The sequence below is a fragment of the Acinonyx jubatus genome, chromosome D4 (genome assembly GCF_027475565.1).
Source record: "Acinonyx jubatus isolate Ajub_Pintada_27869175 chromosome D4, VMU_Ajub_asm_v1.0, whole genome shotgun sequence".
In the NCBI taxonomy this organism is placed as follows: Eukaryota; Metazoa; Chordata; class Mammalia; order Carnivora; family Felidae; genus Acinonyx; species Acinonyx jubatus.
This window is the reverse complement of record NC_069391.1, coordinates 36,500,627-36,525,708: the sequence shown is the minus strand read 5'-3', so window position 1 is coordinate 36,525,708 and position 25,082 is coordinate 36,500,627. Positions and strand designations below refer to the sequence as shown.

The following is a 25,082-nucleotide window of genomic DNA, read 5'->3' as shown; positions in this document are numbered from 1 at the left end:
CACTCTAGCCTCATGCTTCCACCCTCACATCTCTTCTGCCATTGACCTTGCCTCCTTCTTATAAGAACCTTTGTGATTACATTGGGCCTACCCAGATAACCTAGGATACTCTCCCAATTTCAAAATCCTTACCTTAATCACAAAATTTCTTTTCCGGTGTGAGGCCATATTTCACAGGATGAGGGTGTGGACATCTTTGATGGGGGGCATTATCTACCTACCACAGATGTTATCAGGAAGGGGGTGGAAGTGACTGAAATAGAATGGCCGTGTGTGCGCACACACGCAGCAGTGCATGTGTCTGGGGAGCAGGGCAGGCTTAGCCTCTAGGCTTAAAATCATAGTGAGGCTTTTGGTCTTTAACCCTGCTCAAATAAATCTGTGTAGCTTTGTAGTTTTGCCTTCAGATTGTGTTGTCTGGCCCAGCCGCCTGCTGGAATGGGGCAGTGCCGCTGACAGCGGGCTCCTTTGCCCTGTGGGTAGTAGGGCCAGGATGTTCCCCCCAAGCCCTGTGGGGCCTCTCTGTTTCACACAGCCTCTTCATAACCCTCCTCAATGAGCCCGGTGCCCCCACCCCTTGGCTCCCTTTGAAAAGGAAGTCTTAGTGTAGAGCTTGGACTCAGGCCCTGTTCAGTCAGGGGGCCTTCCAACTCCATTGCTCCCCTCAGGCATCCTCTTAGCCTTTTCCACTTTGGAAAACTACCACCGTCGCCAACACCAAAGAAAGGTTTAAAGGGCCCTGTGACGCAGGTAACATCCATTTTATTGAGTTGGGACAGCAACTATCGCCCCGCTGGGGGGCAGAGCCAGCCCTCACAGGTTGTTGAGTTCCAGCAGGGTCTGGTCGAGAGTCTGGTGAATCTCCACGTTCTCCTCCTTGGCACTGGCCAAGGTCTCTGTGAGGGGAAGCAGCACGTGAGGAAGGGCAGGGAGACATGGGGGGAGATGGGGGATGAGACAAATAGACTTGGTGTGGGTTGAAGGCATAGGAAGACATAAGCACTTAGAGGTCTGAGGACCCGGTGCCAAGGGCAAATGGATGGACTGACCAAGACGGACGTGGACTCAAGGCTTCAGGGTCATGGGGGTGGGATGGGAAGGCTTGAGTCATGAACTAATTTACCCTCCTTCTTTAGAAGGTTTAAGAGTGTTAGAAATGGAAGGAAAGACAAAGACTGAACCAGAAAAGGAAGGACCAGACAGACAGATAGACTTGAGGCAGAAAACAGACCTGCAGGGAAAGCCCCATGTTGTTGGCATCCGACATTTTTCCAAACTTTACCCCAGCCAGACCTTTCACAACCTTCTTGCGCTTCCTCGGCACCTCCCCACCCACTTCCCTTCCAGTCATTCCCTTAAATCCCGGGACTGCAGCTGAATGCTTGGAGGTTAGTGACAGAACTGGGTCTGCCGAAGAGCATGTCTGTCAGAGGCACTAGAGGGCTCATGGTGACTGATGGGGTTATGCATGCCCACATGCAGCAGTGACATGGTGACAGACTGAGAGTGCCATGTGGAGGGGGTTCTGGCATGGGCCACAGTGTTTTGTGGGTGAGCTCAGCAGGGGAGGAGGGGGCACAAGATTGGGGGTGTCTGTAAGAGCCAGGGTTTCTGTGGGGATGATAGAAGTGCTCTCTGGAGGGCAGGAAGACAGCATGGAGACCAAGTTGAGTTTATTAAGCAGCAGAAAGAGGTAGAGGCTGGAGGGTGGAGTGAGTGGTTGGATAGAAGGATGAAGCAAGTGCCAGCGTGGGCGGCAGGTGTGGTGGGGCTTCTCCGAGGCTGCGCCCAGCCTGGCTGTGCGATGCTGACAACTTTGTTCCTCCTGACTGCCCCCTCCCCACAAAGAGAGTGGAAAGGAGAGGAGAAAAGGGGCTGAGGGGGCCACACTGGCGTGGGGCTCAGAGGGAGGTGATGTCGTTGAGTGCGTTGTCCAGCTCCTCACTGATGGCCTTGTACTTCATCTTCTGTGCATAGACTTCGTCTGGGGGGGGGGATCATGGGGAGGGGGACCAGGTGGGAGTGTGGGAAGAGGGAATGGAGGGAAAGAGGAAAGGAAGGAGAGAGGGTAATGGAAAGAGAACAAGAATCAGAGAGAGGTAGACAAAGATGGAGTGAGAGAAATAGGCTGGAGAACAAGCTGGACAGCCATCAGGGCTCCCTCCTCCCCTCTCTGTATCCCTGTCTCTCTTGTTTTTCTCTGTAGCCCAAACTGGTTCTTCCCCTTGGAGCTCCTACCTCCCCCAGGGACATGGGGGTACAGTGCTTTGAATAAGCAGGAATGCTTGATTCAGGGGGAGGGTGCTGGAGTCAGAAGGGTCTAAGGTCCTAAAGTTGGAGATAAAATTGAGGCTTGCCTGAAAGCCTGGAAGCATGAGAAGTGGGAATTATGAAGGTGAAACGGTTATTACAGAATAAAAAGAAAATACAGTTTAGGCACAACATTCTTGATACTAATGAGAAATAGTCACACTAGCAAATACCCAGATGTTCGTTTTCACTAAATCTAGCTTAAAACAGTATTTTCCATTAATGTCGTGAAAACCTAGATATTACACCAAATCTCTCCATATTTAATAAAGAAGTCTCTAAGACACAGCTCTATTATGTTGCACTTGACCAGCAGCATTGGCATTGCCGGGGAGCTTGTTAGATATACAAATTCTCCAGCCCAAAGTCAGCAACTACTTTGGATTAGGACCCAGGATGCTGTGTTTTAAAAATTCTCCGAGGTGTTTTCATGCACACTCATGTTTGAGGAGCACTGGAGTTGACACACTGCAATCAGGTACAACTCCTCAGATGGCGGGTCACACCCTGGGAGCTCGTGGAATCCCAGGTGATCCAACACTAATTTATCCGTGGCAAGTATTATGGGATGGGAAAATAAGGGACAGACTGATAGTCATGGGGAGTGTGACCTGCTTAAAAAGCTTTGGATACAGGGGAGTATCCCTTTTACCTTCCAGGTCATCAATGGTCTTCTCCAACTTTGCCACAGACCTCTCGGCAAACTCTGCTCGGGTCTCAGCCTGGGAGTTGAGGTAAGACGGGAGAATGACAAAGATTAGGCCTCCCAGATACTTTCACTTAAGTCAACCTCCTCTTCCATCCCTTTTTCCAAAGTCCCTGCCACAGGGACTGTCTCTGGAGGGGATGGGGGACTTGAGGGGACAGTGGGGACTGGAAGGACTCTCACCTCTTTTACTTTATTATTATTTTTAAGTTTATTTATTTATTTTGAGACAGAGAGAGAGAGAGAGCATGTGTGCACTCGAGTGAGCAGGGGAGGGGCAGAGAGAGAGAGAGGGAGAGAGAAAATCCCAACCAGGCTCCACGTTGTCAGCATGGAGCCCGACACCAACTGCGAGATCGTGGCCTGAGCCAAAATCAAGAGTCGGATGCTCAACCGACTGAGTCACCAGGTGCCCTAAGACTCTCACCTCTTTTAGCTTCTCCTCCAGCAGTTTGATCTCCTCTTCATATTTATCTTCTTTGGTGGAATACTTTTAGGGACATATACACGCCATTAGTAGATCGCCTCCACAAATCCTTCGCTCCACCGAGTCCACAGGCTGCTCCTGATCTTGTCTCCAGGGAACACCCAGCCCCTCCCTGCCTGGGCCCATCGCCTCCCTCCCCTGCAGGACCCCATCCTCACTGCCCCTCTACCCCCCTCTACCTTGTCCGCTTGGGCTTCCAGGGATTTCAAGTTGTTGGTAACAATTTTCAGCTCTTCCTCTAGGTCCCCACATTTACTGCAGGGGGTGTGTGGCAGGGGGAGGGTGTGAGGGCATAGTGTGGGAGACAGTGAAGACGGCACAGTTGGGGAAGGGGTGGAGGAGAGAAGAGAAGAGCAAAGTTGTGAGAGTGACAGTGAGCAGAACTTGAAGGCCCCAGGCTCTTCCCGACCCCCAGCAGGTGAGAGAACAGCCTGAGATCAGGGGAAAGGTGAGCTGAGAGAAGGCACCATTGCCCAGAAAGGTCCAGAGAGGTCACTACCTCCTCCTCTGAGGCCATCAGGGACTTGAGGGCCTGGTCCATGGTTCGGAGCTCCTCCTCCAGCTGCCTGGCTCGGCTGGGGGCAGCAGTTAGGGGTCAGAGGACAGGACCTGTCCCTATGGCCCCAAGCCTGGGAAACTGCCTCCCACTGTCCAGAGTGCCCCTCAGCCACGGGACCAGGCCGAGTTTCACTTGCCGCCCGGGGTACCCTTACCTCTCAGCCACCTCGGCTCTTTCTTCTGAGCGCTCCAGCTCTCCTTCCAGGATCACCAGCTTCCTGGCCACCTGGGGGATGAGGGAGAGAAGCAGCAGAGCCTGGGTGAGTTATGGGGAGTATCTGGGGTTTGGGGGGGAGAAGGAAGTGGGACAGGGCTGTCACCTCCTCATATTTGCGGTCTGAATCCTCGGCGATGTGCTTGGCCTCCTTCAGCTGCATCTCCTGCAGCTCCATCTTTTCCTCATCCTTCATGGCTCGGTTTTCAATGACCTTCATTCCTCTGAATGGCAGGGAGAGGGGCGGAAGTGGTGTCAAGACCAGCAGAGACGGGCTCCCAGACCCTCCCCGGCCCACCCCTTGGGAGGCCCCCTGCTCACCTCTCACTCTCATCAGCTGCCTTCTCAGCCTCCTCCAGCTTTTGTAGGGCTGTAGCCAGGCGCTCCTGTGCCCGGTCCAGCTCCTCCTCTACCAGCTGAATGCGGCGGTTCAGGGAGGCCACATCTGCCTCAGCCTGTGGGGTAAAGGCCAGAGGTCAGAGGGGGCTTTGTCTACCTTGAATGAGGATCAGAGAGGTTTCAGAGGATAGTAAGATTCTTGTTAGAAAGAATCTGTTTCCTGGCTCCCAGACTTTCCACCCGTTCTTCCCCTTAACCAGCTATCTTCCCCTAACCAGATATCTTCGTCTAGGGTCTATTGAGGCCCAAAACATGCATTTCTTAACAGGCTCCACTCCCCTGCTTCAGGGCCTCTTCTAACACGGTGCATAATTAGTCTCCCAATGGTTATCTGCAGGTCTTTCTGTACCCACTGAAAGCAGTATAAGTGCTGGGACCAGGTCAGAGGAGCTGGGATTCCTCCACAGCAAAGCCTGGCCCAGGTAAGAGGGTGGGGACACATCAGGCCAACCAGACCTCACCATTGCTAAAAATAGCCAATCACAGAGTCAAGATCCCTGATGTCACTGGCTGCCAGTCAGTCTCCCAGTGAGGGGCTCAGGAGGCTAGCCAGGCCTCTATGGGACATCCATGCCTATAAGAAGGGGCTTCTTGCCAAAGGCCGTGTGAGTGACACATACTCATCCCCTGATCTGCAATACAGAGGCAAAACCATGGAGGTTTTTTGGGGGATGGTCCATTGAAAATGATACCTTGAGAAAATGAGGTCAGAGCAAGAAGGGCCCCCAAAAAGAAAAATGAGAGAAGCAGTACAGTTTGGTGTTAAGAGCACGGGCTATGAGTCAGACCATTGTGAGCTACCCTCAGCCATTTAGCACTTGTATGACCTTGAGCAACTTACTTAGTTTCTCTAGGCCTCAGATGCCTCCTTTTTAACTTTATTTATTTATTTTGAGAGAGGGGTAGGGGCAGAGAGAGAGGGAGAGTGAATCCCAAGCTAGCTCTGCACTGTCAGCGCAGAGCCTGATGTGGGGTTAAAACTCACGAACCACAAGATCATGACCTGAGCCGAAATCAAGAGTGGGTTGCTCAATGGACTGAGCCATCCAGGTGCCCCTCCTCCTTTTTAAATCTGAGTTGACACAAGCAGTTCCTCCTCTGTAGGCTGTTCTGACATAATGACTCAATCAACAGGATCACGTGGGAGGTTTAGAAAACTAAACAGGCTTGCTAGCTCCAGGCTCAATCCACTGAAATGAGATCTCCAGGGCAGGAGCTTGGAAATCTTTAAAAAAAAAAAATTTTTTTTTTTTTAAGCTTCTAAGTGATTCTGATGATAAGCCAAGTTCAGGAAATAGTAAAATAATATGTAGAAAGCACTTGAGCACATTGCCTGCAGAGTCCACACTCCATAAATGTTAGGTTGTTCCTGTCTCTCCCTTAGAAACTTATCGTAGGGACCATGAGATTTAAGATTGGAAAGGAGAAAGGGCCAGTATAGGCGAAGAAGTGAAAGAAGGAAGGGATGGGTGGCAGTCCTGGGGGCAGAGTGGGTAGAAAACTGGTCCTGGGAGGTAACCTGCAGCAGCGGAAACACAGCACCATATATAGAAAGTAGTAGCTTGTCCTCCAGGTGCTGGAGGCCACCTAGAGTGACAAAGGCCCTCACGGGCAGGGGGCCAGATGACTCAGTGTGGAAGGATTCTGGGGACAGCACTGGGGGTTGGGAAGAATGACTCTGGGGGACATTAGGGGTCTGCTCTAGAGAGAGATGAACTCTATAAAAGGAAAACTCTCTTCGTGATAGTGGAGTGACAAATGATTCTGAAGAGTCTGGGAAGTCCTGGGGTCCTCATCACAGGACTGATATTTGCCATTTTCTGCTTTTCAAGCTCTTTCCAGTTATGGATGCTGCTCTCCAACCACAGGACAGGCACTACTGTCCCCACTGGATAAATGTGAAGAGAGAAAGGAGAAACTGAGGCACCATGTAAGTGAAGTGCTGTGTTCAAGGTCATACATTAAGTTTGGACAGTGTTTGCTATCGGCTCCTGGCACTGCTTCCCTGCATCCCCAGCTCTGTCCCTGTCCTCCCCTCCCCTCCAGCCCCCACCCAGCTCCTTGGGTTTCCAGTCCTGCCTCCAGCTGCACCGGGCCTTAGTTATTTATAGAGCGTCAGATGCCCAGGGTTGTCTTTGCTAGCAGCTGCAGGTCAGTTCCCTCCCAAGTGCCAGGGCTGATGGAGAACCAAAACCAAGCCTAGAGGTCAGAGAAACCAACCTTGGGGCCGGGGGGCAGGGGGTGTGCGTTGGGGAACATGGATAATGGTCAATATAAACAGTAATGTCATCTCGGATCTCAGATGTTCAGACATGCTTTTTCTAATCCTTCCATAACTCCAACCATAGGCTCATCTTAATCCTCGATAGAAGGCAAGTGGGGAAATTGAGGCAGAGAATGGTTCAAGTACCATATCCAAAGTCATATGGCCATTCTCCAACACCAAGGTGGGGGTTGAGAATGGCAGAAAGCAGAGAAGTCTAGTTAGTGGGTGTGGGGTGGGCAGAGAAATTTGAGTGAACCGGACCTGCTAAGGTGGTTGCCTTGGCATTTGTAGCCCTGTCCCTCTGCCCTGTGGCCTGGCTTGGTCTCAAGGCTGACAGCTTAATGAGGGTAAATGAGGGGTCATTAGAACCTGAGCTGGGCTCCAGTGCACAGGAGGGCTGCTGGAGCCAGAGGTCAAAGCCAGGGAATTTCTAATGGCCCCCCGGGGGTGTAACTCAAGTCAGGCCCCATCTCTGGATTCCTCTCCCTCCTCCTGCCCAACAGTATCCACACCTACACCCCACACCCGCACATGGAGTTGCAGCCTCTTCTACCATTTCCATCTAGAGGATTAATAAGATAGATGGTAAATTCTTGTACCACCCGCCCCCCAGGATGACTCACTGCTTGATCACTGTACATTCTAAGAACTGGAACCAAATGGAGTTACAAGGCTGTGTCCTCTAGGGGAAGTGGTAGGTGGTTTTGATTTACCCACTGCCTTAGATTGTTTGTGCAAGCTTGTCCTAGCCTGGGTTTCTGAGAGGAAACGATTTCTGTCCTGGTGCTGGGGATGTCTAGGTCCCCTCCTTCTTTCATCCCCAGGTCTGGGACCCCTCCCAGTGCACTCTCCCACCCTACCGCAGGTCCACACTCACGTCGGTGGCCTTCTTCTCAGCCTGTTCCAGTTTCTCCTGGGCATCCTTCACAGACTCAGAATACTTTTCCACCTCATCCTCTGTCCCCTTCAGCTTCTTCTGGAGGGCCTGCTGCTCCTCCTCCAGCTGGGAGAGAGAGGCCTTGGTTAGTCAGGCCAGGGACCCAGGAAGGAGGCAGGGGTGTGTGCGAGGGGGGGGGGTACAAGAAGATATTTAGAGGCTGTCAGGGAGGAAGCAGGATAGCAGAGGAGGGACAGTGTAGTCAGGGCTGTTAAAGGGACCTGGTGAGGGTAGAGAGAAAGCTTCCAGCCCCGAGGAGCTGGGCACATCATTGATGTGCAGGGGGCAGGTGTGGAAACTGGGGGATTGCAGCTCCCCAGGTATGGTGGATGAGAGATTATGTGTGGCTCTGGCTAGGTCCCTGAGGGTACTGTGAAGGTCTACCCTCCGCCCCCCGCCCCCCCCACTGGACACAAGAGCCTGGGACAGCAGGCCTCAGGCTGGGTGCACAGGGCCTACCCCTCCCTCGTTGGGGAGGAGGGGGTTGCACTGGGTCTGGTGCCCCCACCTGCTTGCAGCGGTCCTCAGCCTGCTTCTTGTCGGCCTCGGCCTGCTCGGCGCGGTCGATGGCATTCTCCTTGTCCAGCTTTAGCATCTGCATCTTCTTCTTGATCGCGTCCATGGCTGCGGTGGGGGGCGGGCCGACGGGCAGGCAGTGCGGACTGGACGAACTGGGCGCACGGGTGGCCGGCGAGGAGGACCAAGCGGGACTGGGATGTCCCAGCCGGGCGGGCGCCTAAAAGGCGGGGAGGGACCGGGCGGAGCCGGGGGCCGGGACCCTCCCCCACCGCGGCCCAAACCTTGTAGGGGCAGAAGCACACCCCGGTGAGGGGGGGCGCGGCCGCCCCCTGTGCCCACCCCCTCGGGACCGCCCCCCTCGAGGCCCCTCCCCCCGCCCCCAGCCGTCGGAAGGTAAAGCAGCTAAGACGGTCGGCTGGAAAAACCCCAGCCCTGCGGAGGGGAGGGGACCCTCGGGCTGGGGGCTCTGCTCTTACTCTGAGTGACAGCCCGACCCAGTGGCAGCTGCAACTGGGGCCCCTGGGGCTATTTCGGGGCGTGAGCTCACGGCAGCTGCGCGGGCGCTGGGTCCCGCGTGCCCCCCTCAGCTGCAGCAGCCGCTGCCCTTAATTTAGAAGTTTCCTGTAAATCCCCCTGGATTAAATGTCTCTTGGGAGGCGGGGCTCCTCCGTGGTTCGAGTACCTCAGTTTACCCTGAGTCCCAGACTCTGGGTCTGCGTTACCGACGTGGTAGTGACAACGGTGAGTTTCACCAGGGACTTGGGGAAACTGAGCCAGGAGGGGAGTCCAGAGCCCCGGTCCAGTGCGGAATGAGGCCCAGTTTGTTGCCCCCGAGGGCGGGCCTGACCTCTCTTCCCCTCGCTTCCCCGTCCAGCCCGAGCCGGTGGAGCCAGGGCCCCTCCTCTACCGTGACGGGGCGGCTAGGTACCCGGCTCCGCGCCCCGCCCGCCCTGCCCCCCAACGTGCCCCGCATATTTTCCCCGCGGCTCCAACTGGACCCGGCGCGCTCCCCGCCCCCATCCCCAGGACGCGGCCCTCCGGCCCCCTCCTCTCGCCCTCCCCTCCGCCACCCCACCCCGCTTTCCTCTCTCAGTGGTGGCCCCGCGCGCCCTGCCTCCCCTCCCCTTCTCCCAGCGGACTCTCCCGTCTCCTCTTGCAGGCCAACTTTACGCCAAAATTTCTTTTCTGCCCTTTTTTGGGCTGTTTCCCCGTGGGGAGGCGGGGCCGGGCTGGGACGGGGAAGGCGGAGGGCGAGGGAAAGAGTTACTGAGCCCCCGGAGTCGGGGAGTCGGGGAGTCGGGGGTGAGATGCTTCCTCCCACCGAGGCCGCTAGAAGCTGCCCCGGGAGCAGCCGGGTCCTGGGGTCGGAAAGTGTGAGGTGCTGGGCGCAGGACTGTTTGTTTTCGTTTCGGGGGGGGGGGGGGGGGGGGAGGAAGTGGAGAGCCGGTACGGCGGAGGGGGAAGGGGTGACCAAGCGGAGGAAATTAGGGGGGAGCTCTATGCCTAGCTCCCCCGGGGCAGAAGGGTGGGAGGCTTGGCTTTGCTGGTGGGGGTGGGAACCGTGGGAACCGTGGGAACCGTGGGCCCCGGGCCAGGGCCGCGGGGGAGGGGGTGCGGAAATGTGTTTAGATTTGCCTAGCTGCCTGCCTGCTACGAGTGGAACAAATCTGACCTTCGCAGTGTTCCTTCCAACCATCTCCTTGTTCTCCCCAGACTCAAGGAAGACACCTCCACCCTCCCAGTAGCCAGTGCTAAACCCCAGGGAGTTACCAAGCGCTCCCCTGTTCCTCACTTCCCACTTCCACTTATTCCTGTGGATTCTACTTCCTACACATGAGGTTCCTCCAAGTCTCAGGGGGTTGCCTTGGGTAGCTCCTTATAGTACCTCCTTCCTGTGTCTGTTGGGGTCTCAGTCCTGGTTCCCCAATGCATATATTCATTCAGCTGAACCTCGACATTGTTACCAAAGTTGATGCGAGTAAGATCCTAAAATCCTCCAAAACCCCTCCCTATTCCCTCCCTCCTTTGAGGATGAAAATCCACATTTCTTAATATGGTATATAAGGTCCTTCGTTTTGGCCCTTGCCTACCTCTCTGCCTCATCTCTAATTCCCAACCTCACCCCCAATTCACAGACTTATATACTTCATGCTGCATTCATACTGAACTACATGCAGGACCTGGAAATGATCATACTTTTCTTAAAACTTCCACCTTTTATGCATTCTGTTCCTTCTAAAATTCTCTTCTGTTGGCTGATTTTTGTGGCCTTAAAAACTCAGTTCAAATGATAGCTTTTCTGGGAACCCTTCCCTGGCCACTGCCCCTCTCATTCCCTCCACCTAATAGATGTGTGTTCTTGGTGTAGGCTCCTATAATTCCCCTCATAGTTCCTGTTATAATTGTTCCTGTACCTACCTGTGCGTCTCCTCCACTGGCTTGTGAGTCCTCTAGAACAGGGACCATCTTTTTCAATTCTGAATCCCCAATGCCTAGCATAGCATCAGGCATAAGAGTATGCACTTAATAAACATTTGCTGGGTATATTTTTTATGCACCAGGTTTCGTGTATATAAAACTGGTAATGCTGTGTGGATCTGAAGGGACTCATGGTCTAGTGCAGCAGTTCTTAAGCTTTTTTTTCTTTAAAACTTGGCCTTAGAACCCCTTACATTTTTTTTTTTAAGTTTATTTATTTATTTTGAGAGAGAGAGAGAGAGAGAGAGAGAATGCTGACACAGGGCTTGATCTCATGAACCGTGAGATCATGACCTGAGCCAAAATCAAGAGCCAAACACTTAACCAACTGAGCCACCCAGGTGCCCCAAAACCCTTATATTCTTAAAAATTAAGAATGGGTTTTGAAGATCCAAAAAGCTTTTGTTGAAGTGGATTATATCTATCAATACTTAACATAGTAAAATGGAAACAAAAATTTTAAATACTAATTCATTAAAAATAACAAGTAAATCCATTACAGATTAACCCTGTTAGCATACATTTTTTTTATTGAACTATAACTAATGTATGATGTTATATTAGTTTCAGGTGTACAACATATTGCTTCAACAACTATACATTACTCAACTCAAAGCTTGTCACAGTAACCGTAGTCACCATCTGTCACCATATGTTATTACAATATTATTGACTATATTCCCTATGCTCTACTTTTCATTTCCATGACATTTATTTTATAACTGGAAGTTTGTATCTCTTAATATTATCCCTTTATCTATTTCATCTATCCCCTTCCACCTTCCCACTGGCAACCACCAGTTTGTTCTCTGTATTTAAGAGTCTATTGTTGTTTTTTGTTTGTTCATCTGTTTTTTAGATTCCACATATATGAGAGATCAAATGGTATTTATCTTCCTCTGACTTATTTCACTTAGCATAATACCCTCTGTCTAGGTCCATCCATGTTGTTGCAAATGGCAAGATCTCATTCCTTTTTTTTTTTTTTTTTAATGTTATTATTTATTTATTTATTTATTTTTAATTTTTTTAACGTTTATTTATTTTTGAGACAGAGAGAGACAGAGCATGAACAGGGGAGGGTCAGAGAGAGAGGGAGACACAGAATCTGAAACAGGCTCCAGGCTCTGAGCTGTCAGCACAGAGCCCGACATGGGGCTTGAACTCACAAACCGTGAGGTCATGACCTGAGCCGAAGTTGGAAGCTTAACCGACTGAGCCACCCAGGCGCCCCAATGTTATTATTTATTTTGAGAGTGAGAGCACATGTATGCACATGTGCTTTGGGGGGAGGCAGAAAGAAGAGAGAGAATCCCAAGTAGGCTCCATGTGTCAGTGCAGAGCCTGATGCAAAGCTCGGTCCCATGATCCTGGGATTATGACCTAAGCCAAAATCTAGAGTCAGATGCTTAACTGACTGAGCCACCCAAGATCTCATTCTTTTTTATGGCAGAGTATCACATCTTTATCTATTCATCTGTTGATGGATACTTAGGTTGCTTTCATATCTTGGCTGTTGTAAATAATGCTGCAGTAAACGTAGGGTTCATACATCTTTTTGAAATAGAATCTTCATTTTCTTTGGGTAGTTATCCAGTAGTGGAATTATTGGGTCATATAGGTTTTCTATTTTTATTTTTTTCAGGAAACTCCATACTGTTTTCCATAGTATTTGCACCAATTTACATTCTCACCAACAGTACACAAGGGTCCCTTTTTCTCCACATCCTTGCCAACACTTGTTATTTTCTTACCTTTTTGATACTAGCCATTCTGACTGGTGTGGAGTGATATCTCATTGTGATTTTGATTTGCATTTCCCTAATGATTAATAATGTTGAGCATCTTTTCATGTGTCTGTTGGCCATCTGTATGTCTTCTTTGGAAAAAAATGTCTACTTAGGTCCTCTGCCCATTTTTTAATCAGACTGTATTTTTTTTGGTGTTGAGTTGTTTAAGTTCTTTATATATATTGGATATTAACCTCTTATCAGATATATCAGTTGCAAATATCCTCTGCCATTCATTAGGTTGCCTTTTGTTTGTTTATTTATTTATTTTGAGAGAGAGAGAGTGCACACACATGTGCGTAGGGGAGGGGCAGAGGGAGAGGGAGAGAGAGAATCTCAAGCAGGCTCTGTGCGGGCTCCATCTCACAACTATGAGATGTTGACCTGAGCCGAAATCAAGAGTCTGGTGCTCAACTGACCGAGGCACCCTTGTAGGTTGCCTTTTCCTTTGGTTGATGGTTTCCTTTGCTGTGCAAAATCTTTCTATTTTTTTTTTTAATGATAATTTTTAAAAAATTTTTTGTATTTTCTTTTAGAGAGACAGCACGAGCCGGGAGAGGGGCAGAGGGAGAGAGAGACTCTTAAGCCTGCTGCGGGGCTTGATTCCACTACCCTGGAATCATGACCTGAGCTGAAATCCAAGCTGGAAGCTCAACCAACTGAGCCAGCCATGCACCCCAAAAGTTTTCTATTTGAACATAAAAATTTTTAATGAAAACTATTTTCACTTCCCTAAATTAGTGACAGGATGGCAGTTATTTTACATTTTTTATAAATCTCTTTAATATCTGGCTTAATAGAGGATGTATGGATTCTCAAAATCTACTTGTGCTTTCTATTGATATGTGGTGGTTTATTTGAAGTACTGTATATGAAGAAAATCTAGCCTCACCCAGATACATAGCTGGAAAAGAGAGTAGCATATTTCTAGCCTTTTCAGGTAATCATGTGTTTTCTTCTCCAATACTACCTTAAAACTGGACAAATGGTTGTTTCTTAAGGGTTATTTGCAATGTGGAATCTGAAACCACATCAATAACTTTTTTGTACTATGTTACATTAAAATCCATTGGTCTGTGTTGCACTGTGGTTGGATCGTTTACCCAGGGAGAATGATGTAATATCATGCAGTGGTCATTTGGAAAATACTGATTCACTGAACTATGCAAATGTTCCGGATATTGACACATTTCATTATACATTATAAAAAGAAATCAAATTCCTTAATATGAGGATTGTTTTTAACAGAAGAGTCCAAGTTTTAAGTTAGGGAAAGCTGTAAAGCTCATGGTAGCAGACCCAAGTTTTCCAGAATCCTTACCTGAAAGTTCAAATTGTATCATTCCTAGGCAACAAATACTGTTGGTTTTTCCCTGATATTATGGAGTCACTTTGTTCCTTTTTGAGAGAAGTTCTGCCTGACACCAAAGTCCACTAGCCCTGATTTGTCCGCCGGTTGTTTTCAAGTGTATGTGGTCTCCTGTGAGAAAAGCAGCTAGCTCAGCTCACAACTCAAACGATTGTGTAAGTGCTTTCCTCCAGACACCACCGTACTTTGGTGTGCAGCTTCCTGATTCATCACATGGAATATTGAGAAGACTTGTTACTCAGGGATTTACATGGAATAAAGTTAATAATTTTTTATTGTTTCATCAAAGACATTTATTTATTTATTTATTTTGAGAGAGAGAGAAAGAACAAGCTGGGGAGGGGCAGAGAGAGAGGGGGACAGAGGACCCAAAGCGGGCTGTGTGCTGAGAGCAGACAGCCTGATGTAGGGCTTAAACTCAGGAACTGAGAGATCATGACCTGAGCCAAAGTCAGATACCTAACCAACTGAGCCACCCAAGAGCCCCAAGGACATTCTTAAGTGAAGCTGGCATTTACCTCTTGAATTGCTAGTGCATGGTGGTGAAGAATCACAGTGACTGTTAGTGCGGTTTGGGCCAGGGCCTTGACGTGTGCTAAGGCAATGTTACCCACCATTATTTTTGCAGTGTCGGTACAAATGTTGGGTGCTGTGAAGGAGAAAAATGCCTTAGTATTATGAAAATAAACTTGAGGATTTCTGAAAGGGTCTTGGGCACCCTTAGGTGGATCACATTTTAAGAACTGCTGGTCTAATGGGTATTTGAGCCTCTCCCCAGAAGGCTCCCTGCTGTACCACTAGTGAGAGGTATGTGACTGGTCACAGTTCCTAAGGACATGGCAGGGAAGTGGTGGAAGGAATAAGCAGCTGCCCTGGGCTTATAGCTGGAGGAGTTCAGACAGTCTGGACTACCACTCGTTGGGGAGGCTGTGGAAGGGATTTGATCTCTACGGTTCCCAAGTCACGATGCTAGGACATTGAATCTGGGGTTAGGGGGCCACAGTGATATGTACTGGAGTTGCCAGGTCTCTGCGTCAGAGGTGATAATGCATCTCTATTTTCCAGTGCTTAGCCTGGGCATGGCTTAGTAAATATTGAATGAATTAATCACAAGTGACAGGAGTGATGGTAGGAAGTTGGCACCTTCCATATGGGCTGCCCTGGGGAGGGCAAAGCAATTGCATCTACTTTAAACTTATTCTAATGCAGCGGGAATGGAAGATGTCACGGCTTCAAGGAGGTGAAAGGTGCCTAGAGTAGTAGTGGGTGGTGTTTGTGTTTTACTTGGAGGGGGAGGCAAGGAATTAACCTCCTGGGCAACAGGGCTGGTCAAAGAACCACGCATGAAAATAGCGACAGGCCTGAGGACTGCCATGTGGTCCACGCTGTGTGGGCAGAGGTGGTGAATGTGGACGGGAGGGGAAGCGACACCCACCTCCCTGACCACCTCCCTCTGCTTAACCTCAAAGACAGGCATGGCAGCTGGAACAGGGCTGCCAGTAGCAGGGAGCTGTGCCCGCTAACCAAGACACCCGGGTCAAGCTTTTTCAGTTTTTTTCTTCCAGCGCTGTTCTCGGCAGGAGTAACAGGCCCAGGAGGGCCCAGAAGTCCCCCAGCACATCAACAGTAGAACCTAGCCGGTGCAGCCTCAGGGGGTATTTTGCTTGTTAGGACCCTCAACCAAATCTGTGGCCATAGTTCTCTGAGGCTCAGACACTTATATCTTATCAGCTTATTCTTTTTAGCAAAGCTGCTTTTGAAAATTTGAATTTGGCCAGGAATTGGATTTGTTCAAATACTCTGAACGGTTACGAAGATCGAGTGTCCCTGGTAGTCACAAAGAGCACTGGCAGCTGCTGTCCCAGCAGCAGGGTGATGCCACTTGGTGAGGCGTAGGCGCTGGCCAGTGAGATAGGGGACCACAGGAACAGGCCTTCTCAGCTTCCCAACCGTGGTGACTTTGGGGATCTGGGTGCAAGGAGGAGGAAGGGGCGGCGGGGGGCAGATTGCCACAGTGTGCCCCCACTCCCATTTCTGAGCCAGATGAAGCTGGTGACAGAACTGAATCCCATTCTTTCCCCCACATTCTCTTTGTCTGAGGGGAATCTCCCATCTCCTCACAAGGCCAGGCGGAGGTCGCAGGCAGAATCACCTTTATTGGAGCATGACCTGTTTGGGGCTTGTAACCCTGCGGTCCCCACAGGTAGCTGGGGGTAGGGGTAGACAGTATCAAAAAAGGAGGAGCAGAGCCAAGGCTGTGGGGACTGGCTGGAAGCTGCTGGCAGGGTGGAGCGGGCGGGAGCCCTGGCAGGTTCAGACTGAGGTACAGCAGCGTTAATAATACTCTTGGAGCGTTAATACTCTAGGGAGGGGCAGGCACTTAGGGGGCCCTAGGGCATGAAGGCACTTGGAGTCAGGGAGGGGACAGGGGATGTGCAGTGGGACTGGGCAGGCCCAGGCCCAGGGTTTGGCAGGCACTTGGGGGAGTGCTGGGGTTGGGCAGGTTGGGCCCGACAGCCCAGAAGGCTTTGGTAGTGGCAGGCACAGTCTCTGGGCTGGGTCTGCATTAAATAGAAGCGGCTGCCCTAGTGCTCATCTCGAAGCTCTGAAGGCAGGAACTTGTACTGTTGCTGCCGAATCTGTGCCAGCTTCTTCCGCGCCTCTTCCAGCTCTCGTTCCTTCCGAAGCATCTCTTCCTGTGCGGCAATGATCTGAGGGATGGAGACAGGGGACTCAGTTCAGCAAGTATGTGCATTAGGGTACGGGGCCGTTGCGGCCGGCACAGGCAATGTGACTGCCTGGCCGGCAGTGTGCTTAAGGGTGTCCGGGGCAAAGCTCACCTGGGCAATGCCCCCAACCATCTTCTCCTTCACCACCACTGTCTCGTTCTCTTGGTCTTCAAAGGCTGCGGCCTTCTGTGCTGCCTTCACCAGGTTATCCGAGGCTCGCTTCACTGCATTGCCAGCAGCCTGGGCAGAGAAAGCAGTGTGAGGCTGGGAACTCAGCTGAGAGGGAGTCCCTCTACTCCCTCACAGAAAAGCACATCTTGGGGGAAAAGTTTAAAGCAGCACAGCCCAAGGTACAGCAGGATGGTCACGGTTCCTAACCTGAAGTCGTTTCATTGCCTCCGAGTCCTGGTCAGCCTTGACCTTGCAGGCCACAAGGAGCTGGGCTGTGGAGGCAGCTACCTGCTTGGCTGATGAGATGAGCTTCTCCTGGCTGGCGTGGCCTTGCACGGCTGCATTGGCCGCCTCACACAAATTGTTGGTGGCTGCGGCCACCATCCGGGCCTAAAGTGAGGAGGATTAGATTAACATATGCCTATTGCCCTGGTCCTTCCCCTCTAGTCTCCTAGCTGAGGGACCTAGTGGGTACTGTGCACTCACAGCAGAAATGAGGCCTTGGGACCACTGCCCATCATCCAGTGCATTGGCTGGAATGGCGCCCACCTGTGGAGGAAAGAGGAGAGCCTACTCAGACCTGTGCTCGCCGTGGGTGTGTAAATGCCTCGGATCCATTCGAGTGTGGACAGCAGAGCTGTCCCCATTCTTCTGGGTATCCAAGTACTTACCTTCCCTTGGGCCACCAGTTCCCTCTGGGCAGCTGAAGCAGCCTTTACCAGGGCACTGGTGGCTGCTGCAATGGACTTGGCAGCTTCCAATATCTGCTCCTCAAAGTTCAAGGACTCATCTGCCTCCTAAAATGAAGAGAAAGATTGTAGAGAGAGATGCAAAATGAAGGTAGGGACATTCTGCCATCGGGAGGGTAGGGAACAGGAGGCAGGAGGACTGACCTTGGGTTTGGCCCGAGGCTTCAGCTGCTCCAGCTTTTTGGCTGCAGCCTCAATGGCAGCTGCAGCTCCCAGGAGCTCATTCTCAGCGATGACTGTGGGGTCCTCTGGGTCCACCCATTCTGTTCCTGGTGTGACAAAGGGAGGAAGAAAAGGGCCAAGGCAAAGCAGGGATGTCAGGAGCACTGGGCAGCATGGTTAGTATCACTGGCCCCTGGCACCTGTGGGGACTGTGGGCAGCGGCCAACTCAGAGCAGCCCAACCAGGAAGCAGAGATCTCCCCATAACAAAGGTTTCCCTTCCCTCCCTGTCCCTGGTCACCTCTCACCCTTCATGGCCTCAGCAGCCTGGATGAGCTCAGTGACTGAACCCGCCACACGCTTTGAGTGTCCCGTCAATTGCTGCTTCAGTTCTGGGCTTGGCTTCTGCAGGGTCTGGGGGGGGGGGGGGGGGGGAGGGGGGGGGTTGGGGGCGGGTAGGGAGCAGAAAGCATCAGATCTGAGCTCCTACCACAGGTAAGAAACAGGGCAGACCGTGACCCCCCACCCCATCCCTGGACCCCTCCACACCACAGCCCTCAAAACACCATGCCCCCTGGGCAGGTGCACCCTGGGCATCACACTGTACACAGGGTGAAGACAGGGGCTGTGTGTCACTCACCGGCTGACAAGGAGCAAGGAGAATGATGAAATGAGAAGAAAGAAGAGACGATGAAGGTAGAGAAGGGGGAGGTTGGGTGGGAAGAGAAGAGATAAGAAAAACCAAGAGGAAGAGGTAAGTGGGAAAACCAAAGATGCTAAGAATGATGGGGCCCCAGTGGAAGGGAGACTTGGAAATCAGAACAGATTTGGGAAAGAGAAGGTGGAGTGGGAAGGAGATTTGAACAAAAGAATCGAGAGCTGGGACTGAGGCACACGGGAGGGGACTGTGTACTCAGGGAGGCCGGTGTGAGGAGCAGACAACACCCGCTTTCCTTACCAGCAGCACGTGGTCCAGCAGCTCCAGGTAGCCATTGGCACACTCCCGGCCATAGTGCAGGGCTCGAAGCCGCACGTCAGGGGCCACTTCTGGGTGGTAAGCTGCTTCCTATCCCATACAGTTAGCTTTAGGATCCCAAAGAGTTCCAGGCCCAAGCCCCCGCAGTTTCGCCCCTCCCGTGTTTTGCCTCAAAGCTGCCGCGCCGTCTCAGGCTTCTGCCTATCAGGGTTTTTACCTTGCAAGCCCGAAGCATATCTGCGATAGCACGCCGACTCAGATTAGCTGTGGCAATGACATCCTCCTGGCGACAGGAGTTGCCAGCGGCAACAGCCTTGGCTGTTGCCATAGTGATACCCTTGGTCATGCGAATGAAATCTTCTGGGGTAGAGGTCTTGGCAGGTGGCTCTGGAGAACAGAAGACCTGTTGCAGATAAGACAAAAAGAAAAATTGTACAGTGTGTGAGACCATAAGACAGCGTAGCACTCTACTTGTATAATCCGGTTCATTCATCCATGTGTTCAAGAACAGACATTCAATGAGTACTTATTGTAGGTCAGGTCCTTGGAGACATTCACACATCACAGCTGGGTTATTTGAGCTGGGTTTTTATTCCTCAACTACAGAGAAGCCTTGAGGGGGTGAGTGGCAGAGTCGGGGCAAGGGGCTGCATCTTAAAAGACATAGATAACAGGAAGGCATTTTAGGTAAACGGGGGCATGAATAACCAGAATGTCAAGTGAGAGAGTACCAAAAAATGTTCTAGAATTACAGGGATGGTGAAGAAAAGGTTTTTGGGGCCTTGACTATCAGACCAAGGAACTAGGACTTTTACATAACATATAAAAATCAAAAATATTTTGATGTATGTGTTCATCCAGCAAATTATTAAAAATCGGCTAGTGGTAGATTCTGTGTGACGTGCTAGGAATGCAATGGGGGAATAAAGGAGACAAAGTCCTTGTTCTCATGGAGTTTACCCTATAGTTTTGAACACAGACAATAAATAGGTAAACACACAGAAAAACTAGAGACTGAACTGGGCTGTGAAGGAAGTAAAGAGGGTGCTGTACTGAGAAACAAAAGTGAAGTCCTTTCTCCGGTAGATGGCCAGGGAAGCCTCTCTCAGAAGAGGCTTTTTTTTTTAAGATTTTACTTTATTTTTTAAAGTAATTTCTACACCCAATGTGGGGCTCAAATTCACAACCCTGAGATCAAGAGTCACATGCTCTATGGACTGAGCCAGCCAGGCAACCCAGAGGAGAGGACTTTAAGCTTCAGCCTGAAGGACTGGAAGGAGCCAGATGTTAAAAAAGCTGAAGCAAAGCAAGTGCAAGGGCCTGCAGCAGCAGGAGTGACAGTGCAGCGGCCTGGGGCTGGGGAAGGGCGAGGAGCAAGACCAATGAGACTAGGGAAGTTGGCAGGGGCCTGGGAAGTGGCGGCCAAGAGTGGATTTTACCAAAGATGGCAGGGCAGTCACTAAAGGGTTCTAAGCAAAGTGACACAATCTAATTTATATTTTCAAAAGTGTATTCGGCTACAGTGTACAGAGAATGCATCAGAGGGGTGAGTGTCGGGGCAGGGAGAACAGATGGAGGCCAGCGCACAAATACACAGAAGCATGGAAGGACTGGGGATGATCTGGAGGTGGTAGTGATGGAGAAGAGAGAACATGAGATCGGCGTGGAGGGAGCACTGACAGGTCTTGCTGATGCGTTCAGATGTGGGAACGAGAGAACAACATTACAGCTGCGTTCCTGGCTTTAGAAGCTGAGTTATTAAAAGGTGCCACTTACCAAGACAGGAAAGATGAGTGAAAGATAAGGTTTGGGAGGCAGAAAATTAAGAATTTCAGTTAACTTTCCTCTCCAAGGAGAGGGTCAGAAAGGTGAATTTGGAAATGATAAAGAGGAGAAGGAGATGAGAGTGACAAGAGATTGAAGGGAGAGGGGAGGATGAGGCAGAAAACTAACACAGCAATCAAAGTGGAGGAGAGTGGATGAAGATCCCAACCAGGGTGCTGACGGGGCAGAGAGAGGAGGGGTGAAAGAAGAGAAGGGAGGGTGGTTGGGAGGACTTGCAGTGGCCGGGATTTGGTGAAGAAGACAGGGAAGTCACAGGTGATGGAGGCTGCTACCATGGGAAGAGGAAGTCGCTTGGGGGCCAGAAGCTGGGTGGCATGGCCTCTTGGTGGTGATGTCAGACAGGCAGTTGAGAACAACTAAACTCAGAGGTGAAGTCAGCTTGCCAGAGAACGATCGTGAAAGTGGTTAAACTTGCCAAAGAAGAGGACAGGGAAATCAGGCGATTTGCACCATTTTGGGCCGGCCTCCACGTTTACTAGGTTGAAGGTGGTTTGATGACGACTACAGAAGAGATGCTGGAGAAGCAAGAGCAAAGCCAGTGTCAGGAGGGCCAAAGGAAGAAAGATTCCAGAGAGGCTTGTTAACAAAGTCAAATGTTTTGGAAATGTTTGAAGAAGATGAAGGCCAAGAAGAGGGCACTGAATGTGGCAGCTAAGGGGCACTGGTGACTGGGGAAAGTGGGAGGGTGAGGGAAGGCAGTTGTGAAATGCTGAGGACTAAGTAGGTGGGGGAGGGAAAGACACCAGTGCAGCTCACTTAGGAAGTCTGGCAGTGAGCGTGGACAATGAGTGCGACTCTTTACATTTCTGTCCGTGAATATATGTGAAATACAGATTCACAATCTGTCTCGATCCCTCTCTAACCCAAGTCCCCAGTGCTCCAGACCCTCGCTCACCGCCAGCTCCTGCCGTATGTGTTCTGTGGTTGCCTCCAGGGCTCGTGTGCCTTTGGTGGCTTCATCTTCCACGGCTTTCACAGTCTTGAGCAATGATGTCACATTGGTTACCATCACCTGGGGGCATCAGAGGAGTTGGAGAGGGGGGCGTTTTAAGGAACAGGAGAAAGTGCACCGATTGGCCCCTCATTCCCTCTCTCATTCCCTCCAACCTTGGCAGAGTTCTTGAGCTGCCACACAGCAGGGTCATCCCCAACTTTGCCAGCTGCAGCCTTTGTTGCGCTGATGAGGTCTCCCAGGGCTTTGGCCACATCTTTCACTGCGTTGATCAGCACTACCTGCATGGGAGAGCAGAGGCTCTGGTCTGTGGGAGGGAAAGGGGGAACAGGCAGTGTTTCTGGCCAGAATTAGGGGTGTCAAATGGATACCTGTGTCTCAGGGTCCTCAGCTCCCAGGCTGGCTGCGCCCAGCTTGACCACATCAGCAAGGCGGGTGATGGTGGCCACGGAGGACTGGGCAGCCTGTGCTAACTTCTCCTGGCTCCCAGCTGCATTCTGCACCAGGACCTTGGTGTCTTCCACCAGCACCTTTGCAGTCTTCAGAATGCCTTCCCTGAGGGAGGGCCCAGCCCAGTCAGCCCTTCTCAGTCCTCCTCCAACCCCTCCAGCCTCTTCTGTTCCCCCCGACTCCCCCGCTTGCCTCTGTGAGGCCCAGTTCCCTCCTCACCGGTGGTCTGCGAAAGTTTCAGCACCCTCGCGATTGAGGGTACCGGCGGTAGCGAACATGATGGTGGTGTCGAGGTCAGCGATGATGCCGGACACAGCACTGGCTGCTGTGATGCAGGCCTGGGTGCCACGGTTCCCGGCCTGGAGTGCAGCCAGCACGTGGGAGACCTGGGGGAGGAAAGTCACATGGAGACTCTGGTCAGTGCCTCGTGGAAGGGAAAGGTCACTGGTGCCTGGGAAAAGGTACGGAGGAGAGGGCTGGGAAGGTTGGAGGAGGATGGGAAGGGAGGCTACAGGGAAGGGGAGCCAGCCCCCCAGTCCATGGGGATGAGCACCGTCACCTTCTCGGAGACTCTCCGGGCACACTCTATGAGCTCCTTCTTGGTGTAGGCATCACTGGGGCTGCACTGTAGGGCGCCTGCCTTGGTGACCAAAGCAGCACAGCCGTGCCCCAGCTCCTGCACCCGGTGCTTGATGTGGGCGCCTATCTGTGAGCAGATAGGAAAGGGACATGGATTTTACAAGACACTCACGGTGCCCCCAACTGTGCTTGGAGGAGTCACTAAGGACCTAACAAAACATGCATCGTAGACTAAAGGGTGGTGAGAACAAGTGCCCAGCGTGCAGATTCCCTGTTTCATGTCCTTCAGGCGGGAGGCCACCTCCTACACATGGAAAATAATAGCATGTAGGCACCAACTGGTGAGGATTATGTGAAGCAAAGTGAGGAGGTGGAGGAGAAGCCCTTTATGCTGGGGGATGTGAATCAGAGGGCCAGGGACTACAATTTGGCCATATGTGGTAAGGGAGGGGTTTGGGGTTGGGGATTAGGTGTGTCATGCTAAGATCCAATTACTTGCTTTCTTGGAAAGCCAGGAGCTTAGGGAAGGAAGAGCTTCATGGGTCTGCAACAAGGAGGAACTAAGAAGAGATTATAGACCTGCAGGACAGCAGGAGTGTCGACAGAGGCAATGGCGGCAGACCAGGAAATCTCTAGATCGTGGGCTATCTCCTTTATCCCTGTGACTTTGATCCTGTCCCTACACAGCCCTGATCACTTTTTTCTTTTTTTTAATTAAGTAGGCTCCACGCCCAACGCAGGGTTTGAAATCATGACCCTAAGATCAAGAGTCGTATGCTTACTGACTGAGCCACCAAGGCACCCCTGATCACTCTTTAGTGGAGTGGTCCTGAGCGTGTGTTCCCTTTTCTATAGAAGACTAGACAGAGTAAAGGTGGGACAGCCCTAGAGGCTGACATGATGGGGACAAGGGGCACGCCACTGTGACTTTCTGTGAGGGCCTGGGGGAAGATATTCACGGCAGCTGCCCCCGTGTTTACCTCTTCATTCTCAGCAGCCACAGCTGCAGGCTTGGCCTGTGAGGCCAGACGGCCGTAGTCACTGGTCAGCTGGTTAGCAAGAGGGCCCAGCTCCTCAGGGCTGGTGTTTGATTTAGTTACCTGATGATAATAGAAGAAGTAAAGTTATTTCCAAACTGAGCTCTCCAGGGGTAATCTTATACTCTTCCAAACTCACCATCTCTTGAACGGTGACAGCAATGGCCTTGGCTGTCCGCACCATAGTTGTCTGGTAATCCACGAAGGAACCTTCTGGTTCACCCATTGGTCCTTCATCTAGCTGAGGGGGGAAGATGGGGGAAGTAGGAAGATTATCAGAGTGTCTGACACAGTGCTCAGGGACCCTAGCCCAGGGTAGCCACTGACCACAGGCACCCCAAGACTCTAACCTGGTTGATGGCCTGGGTGATGGAGTCCACCATGCCGCCAACAACCCCAGCAGCACTGGCTGCCTCGTTGAGGGTCGTTGTCAGGTCCTCTACGGCCTCTGTCATCATCTGCACAGCCTCCTCCAGGGCTTCCTGGGTGTGAGCTGCTTGCTGTGGGACAGAGTGAGTGAGTGGAGGCGGGCTCTGTTGTTCCTGCTTCACTGACCTCTTACTAGCAGACCCTCCCTCCCGCCCTCGATACCTTGGGGTTCCCGCCAGCCTCCTTGGCTGTGTACAGCAACTGTAAGGCAGACTCTGCCAAGGTTTTAGTCTGGTCCAGGAGTGCCATCTGCTGTGGGTGGCTCAGGGTCTTGGAGGCGGCACCCACTGCAGCCAGAGTGAGCGGCTCAAAGTATTGGGCCATCTGGGATACCTGTGGCAAGGGGTTCGAGTGGAAGGTCAGCTGGGCCAGGAACCCTCGCTTGCCCTACCTTGGGACTACCCGCATGTCTTCCCAGGTACCTTGTGTCCCAGCTGGGAGGCTTCAGCCCGTGCGGCACTGGCCAGCGGTTCAATAAGGTGAGAGATCTCTTGCACTGCAGTGAGCATCTGAGTGTGCAAGGCCTGGCGAGGAAGTGAACGTTAGCCCTAACTGTGAGCTGGAACAGGACCCTCCCCTTCCTTCCATACTGAACTGACGGAGTCCCCTTGGAATGTTCCTCCCATACCCTTGATGTCTCTGTGAGGCACACACCTGGACCCCCCATCCTCTCGAGTCTGCCATCTCTCTTCCCAGACACAACCTTTTGTAGAACCCTGTTCCCCCTTACCTCTTGAGAGATTCCCTCACGAGGAGCAAGCTGTTGGCTGACCGCAGCGAGGGAAGCCTGGTCTAGGTCCCGCAGACAGCTGTTCAGAGCTGCAATGGCCGTCTCACACTCCAGCTGCCCTGGAGCCTTGTCCCTATAGATACATCATAGGCTCCAATACCAAGAAGATCCCTTTAAAACAGGCTGGCCTATCTTTCCCCGTATCCCGATTCTTGGACAACAAGGGCCCTCCAACACTATC

General features: G+C 51.6%; 2 protein-coding genes and 1 long non-coding RNA gene across 9 annotated transcripts in view; 1 reads left to right on the top strand and 2 right to left on the bottom strand.

Moving 5' to 3' along the window:
• Positions 1-742: 742 nt before the first annotated feature.
• Positions 743-8,652, bottom strand: TPM2 (tropomyosin 2). Of its 4 annotated transcripts, none has more exons than XM_027039405.2 (9): positions 8,386-8,652; positions 7,818-7,943; positions 4,597-4,730; positions 4,382-4,499; positions 4,217-4,287; positions 4,003-4,078; positions 3,444-3,506; positions 2,963-3,032; positions 743-896 (listed from the first exon to the last, which is right to left on the bottom strand). In XM_027039405.2, the coding sequence occupies exons 1-9, from the start codon at positions 8,497-8,499 to the stop codon at positions 814-816; spliced, it is 855 nt and encodes a 284-aa protein (XP_026895206.1). In that variant the 5' UTR covers positions 8,500-8,652; the 3' UTR covers positions 743-813. The 4 variants fall into 4 exon arrangements, with proteins under 4 accessions (XP_026895206.1, XP_014934890.1, XP_026895205.1 ...); XM_015079404.3 differs by lacking the exon at positions 4,003-4,078 and adding an exon at positions 3,683-3,758 and having other exon boundaries at positions 8,386-8,645; XM_027039404.2 differs by lacking the exon at positions 743-896 and adding an exon at positions 1,657-1,984 and having other exon boundaries at positions 8,386-8,645.
• On the top strand, positions 2,624-14,306 carry LOC113593671 (uncharacterized). Its single transcript, XR_003413962.2, has 4 exons — positions 2,624-4,321; positions 5,012-5,096; positions 6,507-6,604; positions 14,014-14,306. It is a non-coding gene; the product is annotated as an uncharacterized LOC113593671 (long non-coding RNA).
• Positions 14,307-16,169: 1,863 nt separating this feature from the next.
• TLN1 (talin 1) overlaps positions 16,170-25,082 on the bottom strand; it is a 31,531-nt gene continuing 22,618 nt past the window's right edge. For all 4 annotated transcript variants that reach the window (XM_053204945.1, XM_027039393.2, XM_053204946.1 and 1 more), the window contains 20 exons: positions 24,842-24,974; positions 24,534-24,635; positions 24,274-24,444; positions 24,033-24,182; positions 23,822-23,923; positions 23,626-23,745; positions 22,626-22,772; positions 22,286-22,452; positions 21,988-22,171; positions 21,772-21,897; positions 21,560-21,676; positions 19,037-19,222; positions 18,802-18,909; positions 18,152-18,257; positions 17,827-17,951; positions 17,605-17,730; positions 17,420-17,482; positions 17,141-17,323; positions 16,874-17,002; positions 16,170-16,744 (listed from right to left, as the gene is read on the bottom strand). In XM_053204945.1, the coding sequence (XP_053060920.1) occupies positions 16,619-16,744; positions 16,874-17,002; positions 17,141-17,323; positions 17,420-17,482; positions 17,605-17,730; positions 17,827-17,951; positions 18,152-18,257; positions 18,802-18,909; positions 19,037-19,222; positions 21,560-21,676; positions 21,772-21,897; positions 21,988-22,171; positions 22,286-22,452; positions 22,626-22,772; positions 23,626-23,745; positions 23,822-23,923; positions 24,033-24,182; positions 24,274-24,444; positions 24,534-24,635; positions 24,842-24,974 (2,671 nt within the window). In that variant the 3' untranslated portion in view covers positions 16,170-16,618. The remainder of the gene's footprint in view (positions 16,745-16,873; positions 17,003-17,140; positions 17,324-17,419; positions 17,483-17,604; positions 17,731-17,826; positions 17,952-18,151; positions 18,258-18,801; positions 18,910-19,036; positions 19,223-21,559; positions 21,677-21,771; positions 21,898-21,987; positions 22,172-22,285; positions 22,453-22,625; positions 22,773-23,625; positions 23,746-23,821; positions 23,924-24,032; positions 24,183-24,273; positions 24,445-24,533; positions 24,636-24,841; positions 24,975-25,082) is intronic.

Coding starts and splice junctions, on each gene's coding strand:
- TPM2 (XM_027039405.2), bottom strand. CDS start 8,499: ATGGACGCGATCAAGAAGAAGATGCAGATGCTAAAGCTGGACAAGGAG. Junction 4,731..7,817: donor CTGAGAAGAAGGCCACCGAC/GTGAGTGTGGAC, acceptor TTTACCCCACAG/GCTGAGGCAGATGTGGCCTC. Junction 4,500..4,596: donor GCAGCTGATGAGAGTGAGAG/GTGAGCAGGGGG, acceptor CCTGCCATTCAG/AGGAATGAAGGTCATTGAAA.